General features: G+C 41.4%; 1 protein-coding gene across 1 annotated transcript in view; it reads left to right on the top strand.

Moving 5' to 3' along the window:
• LOC126400092 (protocadherin-15-like) overlaps window positions 1–19,870 on the top strand; it is a 356,244-nt gene that overhangs the window by 80,556 nt on the left and 255,818 nt on the right. The window contains exons 3-4 of the mRNA XM_050060553.1: window positions 6,239–6,253; window positions 8,896–8,961. Of these exons, the coding sequence (XP_049916510.1) occupies window positions 6,239–6,253; window positions 8,896–8,961 (81 nt within the window). The remainder of the gene's footprint in view (window positions 1–6,238; window positions 6,254–8,895; window positions 8,962–19,870) is intronic.

Raw genomic sequence — 19,870 nt, 5'->3', positions numbered from 1 at the left:
AGCATCTGAAATGTTGTGGTTTTTAGAAACTTCAGGAATGTTGAATTATTCCTTCAGTGTTGCGACAGTAACAAAACAGTAAAGCCGATATCAATACCTTTGTTCCAGGCAGCTTCTCTGTTCGGAGTGACTCATTCTACATATCCAGTGGACACACAAACACAATCAGCGTTGTCCAGGTGCCTCCCTGAGTCACAGTCTCAGCATGTATATTTTATGGTAACTCTAGCATGGGTGCGGGTGCAGACAGGCATATGGGCTCGATTGTGTCAACTGTGTAAAGTGGTGTGAATGTGCACATGAAGTTGTGTCGTGAAGAAATGGTTTCTAAGCAGCTGCATGTGTGTGTGTGTGTGTGTGTGTGTGTGTGTGTGTGTGTGTGTGTGGATCATGGAGACAGTTGCTAAGCTGTGTGTGTACCGAACAACAATAGCTTGTTTTCAGCAAGCCTGTCTGAACTCTCGGGTGATTGCTGTGGTCCTCATCTGCAGTCACACTCACTTCTCTTTCTCCTCTCTTCGTCAACTTTGTTCTTAATGGGGACTTTTTTTTCCCTGCCACCCTTGGCACCTCGTACCTGCTTATTCTTCTTGCCAAATTTAGATGGACAAAATTTGAATAGTAAATAAGGAAGATATTGATTGAAACACTCCAGGTTTAAATAAAGAGGCGTTGGGTGGATGATAAATCTGAAACGGAGTGAGCTCTTCTCATTGACTGCCTGTGATATTGTCTGAACGGAGAGAGGTCTATTTCAAAGTCTTTTTTTTTTTTTTTAATGTGGTCCACACCTTGAACGCTTTACCTCCCATTCCCCTCACAAAGCTCTCCGTGGAGCTTTTCATCAGCTTGACAGAAACCTGGCATTAGATGGATTTATTCACTTGCTCATGCACAAAGTCATTTCGGTGATTATTTTTTTCTTTCCCTCTCCTGAAACTTTGAGAGAGGAGGGCAGCAAGTGTGCGCTTATCGGAGAATAACTGAGTGCCTACAGGAAGACAAGTACATATCAATGAGGGAAGAAATGCACAAGTAAACTTTTGAGGGTGAGCATGAGTGGGACACTTGCGGAGGATAAGTACCGCCATACAAGAGAACGCTAACTGTGCTATAGGGGCCCGTTTACTGGATACCTCGTACAAACAAGTGCACTCTTGTGAGGAAATGTGCCTGTGACCTGTGTGAGAGGAGAGCGGCGAATTAGCATTTCTATGCAATTGACTCATCATCCTGAATTCCCTCCCTTGTGTAATTCTCCACAGTAAGATTGTCAACCTTGAGTTCACTTAACTGTTTTGCACAGGGGGAGGAAATTATAGTAAGGAGCTGCTTATTATTATACCTGGCAATTGATTCCATCTTTGTGGTTACACTTCTGTGCAAATACATGCAAGCATTTGTTTTAATCAGGATTTAACAGGAGGAAGTGGCAACAATTTCTTCAAATTGATCGTAGACGGAGAGAAATTGGACTTTAAATGAGCATTACCTTTCTGTTCCGGGTGTTTGGATTTTAAAAAGATTCAGCTCATTTCAATTTGGAATCGCATCCTGTTCATATGTCACTTTAAGTTACTACCCAGACTGCTTTGCTGTTTCATCCCATTTAATTTTTATTATTTAAAGGGGGGGGAAGCAGACTGACGGGTAGAGAGAAGGAGGTAGATGAGAAGAGACAGAGCAGGGGAGGGAAACAGACAGAGATGCCCCATAGACAACAAATGGCTGGTTAGTAATAAATGAGGGGCATCAGCTTACACTGAAGGATAAAAAGGCAGTCAAGCAGGGGATACACATCTGTCATCTGCTGCACACACACACTCTCTCTCTCTCACACACACACACACACACACACACACACACACACACACACACACACACACACACACACACACATGCACAGGCCAGCTGGTAGAGTGTGATGTAACTAGTGACTATTGTTCCATGGCTCATGCATCTTTCTTGATTGCTAACCTGAGATACTCCCTTAGAAAAGCTTCAAAAGGGTGACGGGGTAGAATTTACGCTCACCACCACCTCCACCACGGAGACCTTGAATGGTGGATGTACTGTAAGGCACATGCAATCAGGCCATGTTTGTGGTTGGAAAGCTAATGAGGGTTCAGGTTGGTCGGGGGAACCTGCACAGAAAGGTGGAACTAAAGGTACAGCATGAACATTAAGCCTTAAAAATAAGCAGCAGGCAAAACCCAGTCTCTTAAAAACTAGTGATCATGCACAGCTCATGTGTTTTGTAGAGCAAATAATGCTGGAATGTATCTGCAACATGCCAAAATAATTCATTTATTGACCCTAAAATATTCAATCCAGGCAAATTAAGCATTAACAGCATCTTTACAGTTATATTGGTTTGAGGGCGATTATACATAAAGACGTTTTGTGTTCTTCTCAAGAGTTAAACGAGCTGATAAACACAACTGTCACAACTGTTTGTTAAATATGGAGCTTAGCATAGCATACATGCTGTAGGCAGGAGGAAACAGTCCGTCTGGCTGTCTGCAAAGTTAATAAAATCCATCCAGCAGCACCTCTAAATCTCACTAATTAACACATTGCCTCTTGTTTGTTTATTCGCACAGAAATAATAATGTTAAAAAAGGTAATTCGTGGTTTTAGAGAGAGCTACATGGGGTAACTATGTTTATTGACCACAACAGTTTTATCCATCAGCCCAGAACTTCTATGCAGCTCGTTGCCTGGCAACCTCCCTGTGTCAACAAGACTCTGGGAGGTCACTGTGCCCGCCTGTTGTTCGCCAGGAACCACAAATTGTTGTTTTTACCAGCCGGGCTGGTATTGTTTTCACCTTGGTGTGTGTGTGTGTGTGTGTGTGTGTGTGTGTGTGTGTGTGTGTGTGTGTGTCATGATGGCAAAATGTGGTCATAGAGACACCTATTGTAACAGGACCTGCCATAGATGCAGTTTTAGCACTTTGCCAGGTGATTATACTGTATGTCTGTCTCTCTGTGGAGAAAGTTTGCACCACAGTAGTGTCACGACTGTGCAAGATGCAGTCACGAAACTTTACAGGCATGTAGTTGGGATCAAAATGAAGGCATAGTTTGAGGATGGGTGTGGTCTTAGCAAGGTGCCACCACTTTAAGCCCCTGGCCAAATTTTGTTTTGATCACTGTATAACGGCTGGATTGATCCAACTGCAAGATTACTTACATTAGTTTGCGTTGTCCTTCTCATCACACTCACAAAATAGTGGACAAGTGTATTTCCCAAATGCTGAACTATTCCTTTAATATTTAACTTAGACCACAATCCATTCTAGCCATCATTAATCTAAACCTTACAACATGTGTGACACTGAACATGGATTTCAGTCTTTGGTGTTGCAGTCCTGTGCTTTGTTCACCCAAACATCCTCATTAATGTTGTGTTCACACTTATGCCGGGATCACACTACACGGTATCAGCCTGATTGTAGCACACCTCAGCATCGTATGGTGTTGGATCATGAACGACGACGAGTGTCGTGCACAATAATCCATCGTCCAGTTTCATTTCATGTAGCGTGTCACAGCAGACGACAACTGACACCACGTCTGGGACGCCTCACAACATCCCAACGGAAAGTTTAGCATGTTTGATTATCTTTTTGTTGTTCACAACTGCTCCTGCCACAGCCGTCACTTTGACCAGTAGGAACACAGAGCGATCTGCTGCTGTGGACAACTGTACGTCAACAACACCCCAGCCTTTGTGATGTTTCTTCTCAGGATTTTACCACGACACAGTAAAAAGGGAAAAATGATGGCGTGAAACAGCAGAGTAATAGTACCAGAATAACCCAGTGACATCACGCATGTCATGAAAGATGACCAGCGATGACTGGTTGTGGACCAACATGTAGTCCGCCATGTCTGTCTGCCAAGTCATGGCACTATTTTATGACTGCACAATAACCTAATCTGACATAGTGACTACCAGAATGGACAAAAATGTAGTGTAGTGTGAACCCAGCATTACAGCAACATTGCAACAACGTGACATTATTGCTGAGTCGCCGGTGAAATGTTGCTCAGGTGCTCGTTAATGTCATTACATCGTCATGGGCTTGTAAGTGTCTCCTACAAAGCACCTCGAGTGAACAAATCTTAAGTTCGTATTTTGTCAAAAATATATTGATGCGTTTCATAAATGTATCAATTGCATCTCTGTGTGCACTAGTGTTGTCACGATACCAAAATCTTTGTTTCGGTACCCATACCAATATGAATTTCGATACTTTTCGATACTTGGAGGTACTTTTCCTAAGGAAAAGTCCGTTTGGCTACAAACCTTTAGAACAATAAATAGTAGGGGTGTAACGGTACCAAACAATCATGGTTCAGTAAGTACCTCAGTACAGACGTCACGGTTTGGTTGCTCAAATGTTTCACCAAGTTGGTGTTGTCTCATGTTGTTTCCCTTTGCTCTGTGCTCCAATAGGAACAAGAAAGGCGTTTGTGTGCATAAATGAGTAAAATAAATTAACTAAATTAATGAATTGAATCAATTTCAAAGTACCGGTATTTTCCAAATGCAGTATAGTACCATTTGGAATACTCTGCGGTACTATTTTCGTACCGGTATACCATGCAACACTAGTGTGCACCACAATGCACAATAAGCTAGCATATCGCCAGCTAAGTAAGCTAAATAACACAGTTCCACAGCTAGAAACAAACCTTATGATGGTTGACACTTCACTGCATCTTTGGAGCACCGAAAAAGTTCAAGACACCTCAACTTTGGTTTGTAGCGCATCAAGCCCCTCCATAGTGAGAAGTGTCGGGCCTCAGTTTGTAGCTTTATGTCAGAGGCTTGGTAGCCTGTTACTGTGTTGCACGTAGTGTACACACAGCACAAGACTTCAGTGCAGTAGGCCTGTAAGATTGTCACACTTCCTAGATCAGACAAAAACTTTGTCATTGGAGAAATTATGTTTTATCCAAAGTATATTTTGCAAAGCAAATTAGAAGTCTATCAAAGTACTTTGCATGGGAGTTAGGGTTGTTTCACAATACTGATGATGTAGCATGGCCGGGGTTGCTAATGTTAACAGGTTAGTAGGGACAACATTTGCATTTGTTTCTGTTTCTACGGTATGCATTCAAAAGGGACACTAAAGACAGTAGTACACAGTAACTGTAGACTGTGCAGTTTGAACTTCTTTACTTGTCATACTTCCTGACAAAATAATATCTAAGAATGCTATCTTGAACAGCTGCTAAATTGCTAATAAACGCTTAATCTGTGTGCAAGCTAACAAGTAGCTAACAATGACAACTATGAACGTAGATTGTGTTGTAGCATATTTACCCTTGGACATGTCATACACCTAAAAAACTTCCTCTACAGTCAGCACAGTAGTGTGGTGTGAATTACACAAGCTAACATTTGGCTTGGTTTGAGTGTCAGTTTTAAATCAGCACGCCCGTTAGTTAAAAAAACATCCTTTGCCTCCTTCTCAGCATAACAAATTGGAAAAGCAATCATTTTCGGCTAATAAGATAAGCTAATTTGGATCCCTGAGACAGTTTAATCTATATTTGGGAACACTCAATACTGTCTCCCATAGCAAGAAACAAGACACAATACCAATGAATCCTGAGATAATCTATGATGTCACACAGTTGTAATGTTTAATCGTGGAGGGGAAGACGGAGGGAGACAGAGTGAGCGAAAGTGTGATCATTGCTCCATGAAGTCTATTTTCTAGGTGAGCAGATATCCGTCTTACAGCCTCTCTGTGGAATTTTTTTTTTCCTCACAAACCTCCTTGAGAGTCGTACAATAATGTTGCCCTGTCTGGTGAATGTGGGTGTTGTTGTATTTTCCGTATTCTGGCTAGGACAGAAGGATAAAGGAGAATCCTTGAATGTTGGTGCTGTCCGTACCCGTCTGAATGGGACCATTTTAAGCCTTCAGCTTGGGTTAGCAATACAGTATGAGTGTGTGGTAGCTGTGAATGGAGCCGGAAAGGCTTACAGAGATAGACACGTCAACATTTGTGTACTGTACATGCAAACAGGCACACCTCACGGCACATTTCTAATTTGCCCATGTTTTTCAGAACTTCACACCCACTTCCTTTCATGTTTGACTCTGGTTGTTTTCTTGCTTTGCTCTGAAGTCTAATTCTCATCTTTCATTATTTTTCTCTCCTTCCTGCTACCTTCCTCCTCTTCTCCCCGTCCTGGTGGAATGTCTCAAACTGCAGACTGGCAATATGAGGGTAAGATCTATCTCCTCTTTCTTCTTCTGTTAACTGTGTGTTCATCCACTGTGCGGCTTTATTAACCCCCGCTAACCCTGCAGAGATGGTTGCAGGGGGTTACGTCTGTTGTAACTGCTGAAAAAATGGGCATTAGTCTCCCCTCACTGTCAAGTCTCGCCTCCATTACCTCACCTCCTTTTCAACAGTTCACTGTAATTATATGAATCCTCTGCTCTTTCCCACCCAATCTATCCTCTCACTATAGAGAGAAGAACGAGGATAATAAGATATAGATTAGATCTACCGAGCTTACCCTTTAATTATGTTTAAATATTTATCACTGTTGTCCTTGCTGTATTTTTTAAGCCATGGTTTTCATAGGGTTTCTTTTTTGTGTTTGTCTCTCTCTAAAACTGGTGTCTTCCTCATAGATATAGAAACATAGATGCGTCATTGGCTGCTTTATTGTACGCCAGCATCATTGCCAAATTGGAGAGAACAGGATTTGCCTGTAAGCAAATGCAAGTAAATAGAGGAGCTGTGTTTTCCTGGATAAAAGGCACTATAACTATACATTTCTCAACCTATTACAATGACTTATTTTTATAGTCATGGGTTTCTGATCGACGTGTAATGCAGTCGTTTCAGATTTCCTTCATTTTCAGGCTGGTTTTGTGGATTTGGAGCTAAATGTTGTGCCTGGGGCACGTCGTGTATTAATGATACTCGTTACCTGGAGAGGTTGGAAAAAGATATACGTACAGTATCTTCCCTGTTCCAAAACCAAAATCAAACCCTGAAAAGTGTAGGGTTAGCTAGCTAGCTACTGAAGATATAGCCTACTGAATGTATACACATGCTGCTTTTGCTTTTTAATGATTATAACAAGAATAAAAAGACCGACCCTATTGTACAGGAACCAGTGAAGGGAAGCAGGGAAACTTTGCTGATATTCAACCAGCAGCGTGTCAAGGGACTATATTCAACTTATCTTGCATTTAAACATGCATTATGACAACTTAATAAGGTTTATGTATGTTTTTAAATGAAGTGGAGGAGCCTACAAGTGTTTTGTTTAGTTTGTCTCAGAGGCTCAGCTGTCTGCTGCTGCTGCCAGAGAAGTGTTCTTCTGCTTCTTCTTCTTATGTAACCTTGTGTGTATTGACGGTTAATACAGCATTATCGCCACCTAGTGGATTGGCAGCGCATTACACCCATAATGGGCTTTTATTGGGAAAAATAGCTCAAATGCGACCCCCAGTGGTAAAATTAGGTATATAATTCAATATATCGGTTCGGTTGGATATTTGGCTTTAAATCAAACCGGTTGGAAAATTTTCAAACCGACACAAGCCTAATCAGCAGTGATGTGGTGGTTCACTTTTACACTGTGATCTGTAGCCTATAGTTCGGCTTTAGCTTCTAACTATCTTTGTCTTTTTAACCTGTTGTTGCTGCTGATTCAGTTTGACATCCTGGATATATCCTTCAAACACAGACTGTAGACCCCTCGCTCTGCTTCTCTCTGGAATCACTGTTTCAGTTTTCCAGAAATATGATTTCGTCAGGAGTGTGGGCTCCATGCTTACTCCGACAGCTTGTCGGACCATCACAACATGCTAACTAACACGCTAGGTAGGCTAACATGCGAGCTGGTTGAAAAGTTGTCTACTTTCACATTAATAACATTGTGGACATCTCCAAAAGTATTAACTAAGGAACATAAGCTACGGGGTGGCCTTTTTAAATGAGCAGTGGTGAGAGTTAGAAGCAGGCAGCGTTAGCTAGCTAACACGCTAGCTAGTTAAAAAGCTGCCTACTTTCAAATTAAATGATATTATTTAGGGACGTCTCCAAAAGTATTAACTAAGGAACATAAGCCACATCCATGCTTGACAAATATGAGTTTTTATATTTCCATCTGACATATTGTATCAGTGATTATAGCCTAGCCTAACCATTGAGATTCTACTTTACTGGAGGCATAACTTTTTTTTTTTTTGCTATAGATCATAAAGCCTTGCATACAAAAATGACTCACTGAATTTGTTGGAGAAATAGCTACACTGCTTTTTATCCAGGAAAAACTGCTCCCCCTTATTACTGGCATTTGTTTACAGGTAAGTTTTGCCCTCTGCAATATAGCAGCGACATTGATGTATCGCTGTAACGAGCTGACACAGTCAATGCGGTGTCTGCAAATATATGGGCTCCCTGTCCATTATTATTCCGTCTGATCTCCTTTTTATCTCCTCTTTTTCACTCCCGTCTGCTAACCCCTTACACCTCAGTCCTTTTCTCTGCTCCCTCCCTGTGTTCACCTTCACTCCTTTCAGTCCCTTGTTGTTGCCACTTATAACCACACTCCCTCTGTGTATCCAGCGCTGTGCTGTGCAGGGTCCAATTCGATTTCAAAGAGAGGCACTCTTCACTGACAGAGTGATTGCAGCAGCCACTTATTTTTAAAGGACAAAAAACTTAGAAGCCATTTTAAGACATTTTCCTTTTAAATACTAACATTTATCAAATGAAGTTATCCATGTGCTTCACAATTGAATTTGAACACTTCAAGCTTTTCATTAATAGATATAAAGAAGTGAAACCTTACAAGATAATAGTGTTAACCTTAAATGTACCTTTTCTTTTCCATCTTCTTTCAGAATGTAAACTGTCCCGGTCGGGTCCTCCTGCCACCATTGTTGCCATAGATGAAGAAAGCCCCAACGGTAAAGTATTCAGCTGTTTTGCTTCTTTATTCTGTGCTGGAAAAGTGGATTTAAATAGAGCTCTCTAATTCAAGCTGTGACCAGTAAGCACTTTTTTTAAAAATTTCAGTTTTTAAGATAGTCATCACCTCGTACTGTAAACAAACACTGTTAGATGATTTTGACCTTTTCAGCAGATGCTGATTGGCATGGCGTGTAACCTGCAGTCATTAATATTCATCAGGCCGGTGCCAACTGTGTCATGGTTGGATCCCTGTCCCAGAAGATAAGACTTTAGGTCATTCAATTTAAACTAATTCACTGTGTATGAGCATGAACAACGACTAGATATGTGTGCTTGCTTGTGTTACTGAATTTTGAGTGTGAAGAGAGCCAACAGCCTAATTAACATGTTTTATCTAGTCACTTTCGGTTAATTTTGCTCGCGTTAGCCTGACACCCATTAACCAGTAACTAACCGGTAAGGGAAAAAGAAACACAAAATGACATGAATAAAAGAGGCCTTTCGCTATAGTCCAGAGCTCTGTTGACGCAGCGAGCTTTAGCGCAGCATTTTAAAGCTCTATCTATTTAGAGGTGGTGAAATTTTAATATATTCTGATGTTAATGTCTTGCCTTTCATTTTATTTTTAAGTAGCTACCACATTAACATGCAGAAACATGGTGCCCATTGCCCAACCCCTGGTCTCCACTGGATAGCTCATGTTAGTCTTGGCTGCTCTGTACTGCGCACCACCCGAGTCAGGTGGGAGCTAGCTAGTGGCGCTGCTCATTCCTGCTGATTACTGCTGTTAATGCTGGCGGGACGGCGTTGCTGTGGGAAAATGGTGGCCACCCTCTGGTCTACCCAGGCCCCCAGGAAGTGCAGTGTGCTTTAAAGTCAATGTTCCTAGTGGCCAAACAATGGAATTACAACTCCCAGGTCCGTCACGTGATGTCATTGGGCCCAAAAAGACTTTTTCCAATTGACTTACATTGGAAAAGAGACATCTGTAAAGCAGCGGATATGAAGCCATAACATTTGGAAAGTCTAGAAGAACTGCAAGAATAAATAATTTTAACCCCGTTCTGTTAAGCGAAGCGCTAAAGAACTGCTAATGGTGCTAACAAGGCTGACAGTGATAACATAGTTAACAATGCTAAAGGGGGTTTACAGCTTAAAGTTGAGCCACTTACTCACTGGGGCGACATGGGGTAAGACTGGAGGGTTGGCGCAGTGTTTCCACAGAAGCACTGTTGGGTCAGGCAGTTGGGTCAGTCCTGATTTCTTGGCAGGAAGTCACTGCACCCAACCAAGAAATTGTCCCTTACACAATACCCTATAAATCCAAAGAAATCTTGTTTTGATACTTGTAACATGTTATTTTGTGAGCTTTAGAGGAGCTGCTAGGCAGATTTGTTTCCTTTGGACAGAGCCAGGCTAACGGTTTCCTTTGTAACCAGTGTTAATGCTAAAGCTAAGCTAACAGCTGCTGGCTGTAGCTGTAATTTAAAATGGGTGATCAGAGAGTGGTATTCATCTTCTCATCAAATGCTGCAAGAAAGCTAATAAGCACATTTTCCTAAACACCCAACTATCCCCAGACCTTGATGTTGTGAGTCAAATGGTTGTTTTGCAGATACATTCTGGAGTTAGTGAGAAATGATAGTATTGGATGCTGGACATTTGTTTGACTACAACTCCTCATTTGAATATTTGAGAAAATAGCTATTTTTCCTTTCTCCTCTCTCCTGCCATCCAAACAAAAATAAGGCTGCCAGAGTTTTCAGACACCTTTTATGTGAACACCAAAGGAAATATCTTCAGCGTATTTTTGTCTCCTGAGCTGAAACTGTTTAAGACCTTCTTAGCTAATTAGTGGCTCCTGGTTTGATGGATCTGCCATTTAGACCGTGCAGAGGAATAAAAACAAACACACAATCCCAGAGCCCGCTCACAAGTGTGTTTCAGTGCCGGCTTGTTTGTGTATATGAACATCATTTTTGTGAAGTTCAGAGGAGGTTATTTGTGGAGGGATCACATTTTAATTGAAGAGTTTAATCGTTGCTTTCGTCACAAGTAAATTGAGGCTCATGTTGGCTGCGAGGAAGGCCACTAAATCTTTCACTGAGGTGAAATGTACACAGACAAGTCCGTCTGTGTGGTTAAATCGCCCTCTTATCTCCAGCCTATAGATTACTGCTCAGAGACAGAAACCCGTCATAATGTTTGCCATGTCTGCTTTTCAACAAAGTTTTAAATTGTGAGGCCTGATTGCTGTAATCCTAACTGACATAAGAAGAGATTAGCATAGCAACACCAGACTGAGAGGAGAGTCGCACCGACCATCCACACAGCTGGCATGCCTGTATGTGTTGATGTCTTAATGCATCCTATTCAGCTATCTATCCTCCTGTTTTCCATTTTTACCTTGTTCTTAGATATTCTTTGACTGCAGATGCACTCGGACTGGAAATTACATGTAGACTCGCCATCTATATTGGCCGTCATGACAACAAGTTTTATGAGCTATTTACAGCACTTCCAATACGATGTAAACCGCTTTAGGACTCCTCTGGGGTGACTGTGTTTCCTAATTTTTCAGCATAGGTGCAGTGATGCAGCAGGGCTAAGTCAGGAGAATATTTACAGTTTGCATAATCCAGTTAAAATTCACATAGTGCTTAAAGATTCAGTCATCACTAAAGCATCTGTCATGCAAGACAGCCAATAAGAGCAAATGGAATAGCCGTAGTTGTCATATAAACCTCTTCTAAATGGGTGTTACAAATGCAGAGGATGCGCTCAGTGTAACGGTGTGGTCAAAGTGAATTATTTTACTCATCCACACACTGGTAGAAAGTATTTCATCAACAATGTCAAAAATGTCTTTGTGGGTTATCCTATGTTGGTAAAACATCACATGCACTTCGGCACACCTTTAACCGCCTGGAAAACGTGAGGTCAGGCCCTGGGTGCTAATTTTGTGCTTTTTCTGAGCCAGCTTTGAAGAGAACGGCAGCAGGTTGCATCTGAGGTTGCTAAGCAACTTTAACAAGGTCTGTATTGTAGCCTATTTACCTGAAATCCTGAGAGCAGAGCTGATCTTCTTCCAGGAGCTGTTAATAAGTGTGAAGGCCTATCATCTGTGGGACAGAAGTAAAGCTCTTGAAGGCCTATCATCTGTGGGACAGAAGTAAAGCTCTGGGTAGCCCTGCACTAAAATGATCAACTTTTCCGTATTTATCAGACTGAATATTTACAGAAGAAGGGAAAGATATCTGTCGGCTGTGATTGGTTGTTTCTCGTCACATGACACGTGGTGCGCGCTGCTATGTTCCAAAAGTTAAATTTAAGTTATCTTGGGGCCCAGCCATTGCACCTTGAAAATAGACGCTTGGGAATGCGAGCTTGCCACGATGGTGTCACTCTTGCGTTTGAGTGTGCCTGCCGTGTGGCTACATTGAAAGCAATGAATTTGAGGGCACAAAAAACGCAGCATGTGTACGGCCCCTAAAGTACAGAATAAGAGGCCAACCTTAACAAGCACTGTATCATAGCCTATTTACCTGAAATCCTGAGTGCAGAGCTCATCTTCTTCCAGACGCTGTTTGTGGGTGGGCATATTGTCCATGGGACAGTTGAAAAGCTCTGACAGTCCTGCACCAAAATGATCTTCTTTTCCATATTTACCACTGACTGATATCTACAGAGGAGATGAAAGATATCTGTCGGCTGTGATTGGTTGTCCCTCGTCCCATGACATGCGGTGTGCGCTGCTCTGTTTCAGAAGTTGAACACGCAAAAAACGCGGCATGTGTACGGACCCGAAGTGAACACGAGAGCTCCACAAGGGGAAATAATACAGATTATCCAGTAGTAGTACATTTCAGTGACTCCAAATATGATATCTCATCATTTAGGTCCCAGGGCAAAAGTTACTTTGCCAGAGAGAGGTAGTGACATTGAAGTAGTACTAGTTAATCTGCAAACTCTATCTCCTAAAGGATTAACTGATGAGATACCACGGCATGTCATGCTATCATGGTTGTAGGGATCTCAAAAGACCAATTTATAATACATGGCATATTTTTTTTTNTCCCAACCCAAGTCCCTATGGACTGAGCTACTGCCGCCCAAATGTATGCAATGTTGAACATTTTGAATGATTTATGAGGCTGATGCGTTCATTCATAAGAGCGGCATTTTTTGTAATTAATCTTGTAAATAGCCTTTATTGTGTAAGGAGCCAGAGGTTTCTAAGTTTTTCCTGTGGTTTATCATGTTCCCTTGTTCGTTTGTTTGTGGGATATGTGTCATATGGTGATCAGNCTATGGACTGAGCTACTGCCGCCCAAATGTATGCAATGTTGAACATTTTGAATGATTTATGAGGCCGATGCGTTCATTCATAAGAGTTTTTCCTGTGGTTTATCATGTTCCCTTGTTCGTTTGTTTGTGGGATATGTGTCATATGGTGATCAGGTTGTTGTCAGTTATTGAGAAACACCCACACCGTTTATCCTCTTGAGGGTCACAGGGGGGCTGGAGCCTATCCCAGCTGACATTGGGCAAGAGGCAAGGTACACCCTGGACAGGTCACCAGACTATCACAGGGCTGACACATAGAGACAGACAACCATTCACACTCACATTCACACCTACGGACAATTTAGAGTCACCAATTAACCTATCCCCAGTCTGCATCTTTCTTCTATATCTTCTTTCTATTTAAGCTCAATGTTGCAAATAATGGTGTTGAACACTCTTGACGAACGTCCAGGAGGACCGAAACGTTAAGTGTTACTAATAAATTGTGAAACTGAGCAAGAGCAGTCAGCGTGTTTTTTTGTTCAAAGACCAAAGTCCTTTCTCAGTCTATAGCTAGCTAGCTGTATACAAAATAAGAAGACAGAAGAGGATGTAATTTATTAATCAATTCATTTTTCCTCACTGTGCATATACACACAGGCCTGAAATACACACACATGTACAAACAGGACCTAAACATGCATTAAATGAAGAGATGTTGGAGCTGTTGGGTGTTTGGTGCCTTGCTAAGTGGGCACCTTGGTAGTGCCCACAGGCAAACTAGCACCTCTCCAGCTACCAGTCCACGTTCCATGCTTGAACCCCACTAGGACTTGAGTCGGTTCCCAAGCCAAGTCCCAATGGACTGCCGCCCCCTATACATCACTCCTCTGACAGTTTCTTTATTGGTGATGCAAAGATACATTACCAACCCAGCTTGTTAAACTTGGCCAGCTTGTGCAGCATCCACAACACCTGCAGGAAATGAAAGTGTGCTTTGCCACGTTTTCATATAGCCTGGATGAGCGTGACCTCTCCTGCACTGTTGCTTTTCATCAGAATGGATGTTTTGAATACAGCTTCATTTGCGTTGCACAAGTAACATTACGTAAATGAAACTAGTTGTGTTCATTCTCCTTTATGCTACGCTAATTACAACCTACCAAGGCTACTTCCAAGGTATCCCCTACACTACTTAGCTGGATGTTTGTTTGACTGCTGCATAACATTCTCAGCATGATGAAACTGTTCATAAAGTCTGTCTAACATCTGATCGTGTGGTCAGTCATAGCTGACTAATGTATGTAAACATCACCCTCGAAAGGATTCACAACTTAACTGTGCACTCATGCTCTAGTGTCATAGGTTCGCTCTGGTACTGAAAGAATCAGTACTACACCCCTGTTTTTCAATGTGTGTTTGTTCAATTGAAATTACTTACAGCGGGATAAAACCTTTAAAGCTCATTCACCATGGACATGTGTGATTGATTTCAGAAATGGGGAGACACAAAAGATCTTCAAAAAGAGAAAAAAAGTAAAATAAGTGATGTGCATATTTTTTAGTTATCTTGAAAAAAATTTGTTATGATGAAAGTCGTCATATCGTGCCATTCAAATTCCAAATGCCAAATGTATGGTGCTGTTGTCTCATAGAAAAACACCTGCTGTGTTAAGTGCTGTGTTGTTAATACAGTCACCTCACCTATACTGATATCATTTCTTTTATATAATTCAAGTTTTTATTGGTTTGAAAGGCTTGATATATGACATACATATATTATTTTTGGAGGTGGACTCCAGCACATAACGAAAAATTAACAAATAAGTTTAGAGGAAAAGAGAAGAAAACAAACTCACATGATATGAGTCTATAACAGGTCCTAAGGTGACACTCCTTTCTCCTGACTGCCATTTATTCTACTGAGCATACATTCATATGCTACTTCCACATCTGTATGAACACATTCTTTCAATTCCAGGGCCTTTGTTGTCTTCCAGTGTCTTAGAATAACTCGACAGACAGTTATTAGACCCACAATAATAACAGAAAATGCACACTTGGATATGTTTGGTATTTGCGACCGATCCCCCAGTATTTGTATTCTAGGTATTTCAGTTTGAATATTGAGTGTAAAAATATAAATTAAATGGCAGTGGGAGAGTTTTTTCACTCAAAAAACATTCAGCCGAGTTTTTTGGATTACATTTTTTTAGCCCTGAGTACTGTCTGCAGGTCATACTCTCAGGCTACATGTACAATTTATGCTTATCAGAGGTTTGTGGCTGCTGGTAAGCTTATTGCTGTGAGCACACGTAATACAAACTACTCATGAGAGCATTTCAATCAGGAGAGACAGAAGAATGAAGTGAAGTTAATATATAATACAGAATATAAATGTACAGATTAACAGATGATATGTGCTGATTAAGATTTAACCGAACCAGAGGGAGATATTTTGTGATCGAGGGACATCTCAGCGGCAGCAGGATAAATCCCCCCATGGAGTCCAGACACTGGTGGTGGTGGTGGCTGATGACTCTGAGGCTGATGGCTGATGAGGCAGATGAGGCCGATGAATCCATAAAGGCTAGGTGGTGATAATGAGTGACTGTGCTATTGCTTGATTATGAATCAGCTGATGACTCAACTTGACCTACCCAGACAATGACACCTAAAGATGGAGAGTGAGCACACGTGCAAGGAGTGATTGGCAGGGTGAGAAAGAAACTTACAGCCTGAGCATGAAAATTATTGTCTTTCTGACTGAACATTTGCTAGAGCTTCATATTGACATCTCTGCTTCCTCATTTTGGCAAATTTGGATTTTAACAGCCATACAGTTAGAGGATATTGTTTAGAGAGATTTAAGTGTGTAAATCAAACTGTAAAAGTGAGGGACACACACACACACACACACACACACACTCTCACAGTGGATATTATGTCCTTGCATCCCCTGTCTTTCCGCTGCAAAACAGTTTGTAAAAGTTTGTTTCCAATTCAACATGCAATAATAAGAGTTCAGCCTTGCAAATTAGTCGAGGAAGCTATGACACTCTACTTTTGTCTGACTGTGTATCTGTGGCAAAAACGCACTTTTCAATAGGTTTGGTTATTTCAATAGATTTGGTTGTAAAATGGTATTATCTTTTTAATTGAGTGTTTTGCATTAGAACGGTGTTAAAACCTCCGGCAGCTACAATGTGTGCTCATATGTGTGCACATACACCCATGTATATGTGTGTGTGTGTGTGTGTGTGTGTGTGTGTGTGTGTGTGCATATTATTGTCTAACAACAATGTGTGCATCATGTGGCTGGCCCCAATGTCTTCATTGTGTACACACACTATACATACAAGTGTGTGTTTGTGCCCGTTCATGCAGTAATCTTCCTAACAGGGCTGTCAAAGAATAATTTAGTATTGGAATGGTTTGTATGCATAATGCCATGTATTGCTCTGTGGCTGTGAAATAGTGTTACAGATTTAATAGAAAATCTCGCTTTAGGGTGATTATCTTGGGTTGGTGTGGGCAATAGAGGGAGGGAGAGAGGACTCGAGGACAGAAATGAGGCGGGGGGGAGGGAGAGTAACAAGATACAAGTTAGGGAGTTTTTCTCCTCGGGGAAATGTCATAAAAAGAAGATAATATTGAAACTGGGGGTTTGATTTTAATAATATCAAGTAAAAGGCTGATTAGAATGAGTGGATAGGTGTTGGAGTGGGACTGACGGACACACAAATGCACCTACATGCACAGAGACACACACACACTTCAGCAGGGAGCTTAACAATACCAGAATATACACAATAATGCATTAAATTTATCATTTAGCAGATAATAAATGCCAACTAAGCACAAAAAAATTGAAGGCAATGGTGTACAATCATCTTCGCTCACTGCTCTAACATTAACATTTAGTGTTCTGCTGTAAATATACTCAGCTTTGCTAATCTAGCTTGACCACATATAATGCTGTAGGGGCCCCAGAGCCAAATAAAATAGTTTATTATTCCGTGCATGCATAGAAAAGAATCGCAGCTGCTATTTCCGGGAGCAGATATATCAGCTAAATAGTTGTCTACTGAAGTTGTTCCACAATCTTTAGGCCGTGTTAGGGTTAAGGTCACTGTTGAAATACAAAAAAACCCCAATGCATTAGTGTTGCCATGATATGCTAATGGAACACGGGCATAAATAAATCCTAAATCTGTCTGTAAAGACTGAATTACGACTGTCAAAAGCAACAGTAAGAAAATAGAGTACAAATGCCTGCCTGCACTTTTTCTGGTAAACACACCTGAGGCTTTACTACAGTTTTAAGATGTAATGAAAAACATGACTGACCTTGGCCATGCTCCAAAAGAAAGACATTCATTGTCAGCATACACTGTATATATTTTAGGTTGGTTTGGTGGATGTGCCTGGCGAGGTCATCCTTTCATTTGACTGAAGATGAACCTCAGTGTGGATTAGCTGGCAGAATCCTTCGATCTTACAATAGATACAAACAGTCATACATACAGAGGGATCGATTGTAGAGTGATGCAAGGATGACGTTCTCTTGTAGGCCAACCCAGAAGTTAGCATCGCCCTGGTTCCCCAACTCGGTCTCACTTCTAAACTGTCAAATACAGAGGCTTTGTCAGTGGCCCTTGGCATCACATACCAACGTACTGGGGCACCCCTAAAATGAGACGCACCGGGCAGTGGCATTTTTTGACAAAAACGATACAAACAGCTGTCTCCCAGATGAAACCAACTATAGGACCTTAGCCTAATACTTTCTGCTACACAGATGTTTTACCCAGACTGACCTGGCTGACACGCTTTCCACGGGTGATGCCACAGCGTCCTTGGTTGTGTTGAGTTCAGACAATAACCTACAGGTTCCAGTTGCAGAACAATCGGCATATTTATTCACACAAGCAAACACAGGTTGAATAAATGTACATTTCTTCATCGTTCATCCAAACTGAACACACAGCTTTCAGCATGTTGCACACTGTCCCGTGCCACAGTGCTCAAAAACCTTTTGCCCTACCAGGGTGAAACACCTGACAGCAACAATGATGTTCTTACCTTTATACACCAATACACAAAATACCAATTCAGTGCCAACCACTGACATACATAGTAAATACAATTAAAGTCTGCGGAGTGGAGGACTCCACCCCCTTTATGCAGCTGTGTCATCAAATGAAAGACAGGGAGGGAGTGGTGACAGCCAGATAGGTGATTCCAGTGGAGAGAGGCAAAGGAGGAAATGTCTTTTCATGTTGTCACATATTGCTAATTTTTACAACAAATAGAACAATGAATCGCATCGGAATCAGTGTGCAAGGTTTCTGTGCATAACGATTTTTATGGATGACAGATTTTAACAAAACGCATGCGACAAAAACTGACTCGGTGTACAAAGGTCTTAAGAGACTATGCACAGTGGACACTGTAAATTTTCTGTGAAAACGGACGTTTATTTTGACACAATTCAATTGAGAAGCAGAAATTGACATGCAGTCCCTGAGTGTCCAAAACTGACGCTAGAGGGGTACCCAGAGCCTCACAGTTTAACATGTAGGGCCACTGACAAAGCATTTCTATTTGAAAAGTTGGGAGTGAGAATGTATTGGATTCCATTGACAAAAAGCCAATGGTATTCTTGCATTGGGTTTTGAGTTATTGCAGAAAATAATATGTTTGGCAAACCAAAGCTTATAAACCTGATATATTGTTCAGCAAGATATTTTTCATGAGCAAATGCTACTTTTATGATGTTTTAAAGAGTACATGCAATCGCCAAAAGCAAAAAAGCTAATGTAAGGCTATAAACAAACTACACCACGGTCAAATGACTTCAACGTCACCACCACAATGAGACTGCAAAGACGTGTTCGGCATGATGACGTCGAATGTCCCCAACAACCACTGTGGTCTCATTTAGCCACTTGCTAGTGAACACCTTTTTTAATGCACATAAAAGTTTAAAAATTCATGTGGAGTATTTATGATTTATTGTACGTTGTGGGACAAAACATGGAAATATCAGACCTTATTTCAGGCATCTAACCAAAAACTTTGAGACAAGGGAACTGGAGGTGCGATAGTGCTAACTCATTTCTGGGTTTCTGGCAACATTATTTGGCTGCTTTATTAAGTGAAGCTAATTTCCTGTCCTCAAATAATGAATAAATTTTTGTGATGAAACTCCTCCTGACCCGACTGTAAACTGGTATTCCCTCGTTCGTCCCCCTCACCAAGAGCCAAAGTAGCACATGGATGGTGATTACGTCTCAGTGCATGGCTCGTACCTGTTGCCACATTCAGTTAAGCTAATGTCCTGTAAAAATTCTATTAATGCGCAGCCACAATGCTCGTTTTCGCTCTATTTCCCCCTAATATTCTCTTTACTCTTTATTTCTCTCAGCCTTTCTTTCAACCCAATCTTTCTCGCCTCACTTTCTTCCTTTTCCTTTCTCATTTCTCTTGTTCTCTAATTGCTCTTTGTGCTTCTTTCTCTCGGACGGTTTCTTTCTTTTTCTGCTCCCCGTGTTGCTGCGCACACTCGCAGCTCCGTGCCGTTCTGCCTGCATGCTTTAACACATGGGTCAATTT

This window comes from Epinephelus moara, chromosome 13 (genome assembly GCF_006386435.1).
Source record: "Epinephelus moara isolate mb chromosome 13, YSFRI_EMoa_1.0, whole genome shotgun sequence".
Lineage (NCBI taxonomy): Eukaryota > Metazoa > Chordata > Actinopteri > Perciformes > Serranidae > Epinephelus > Epinephelus moara.
Note: the sequence above shows the minus strand (reverse complement) of the source record. Positions and strands in the feature narration are given on the sequence as shown.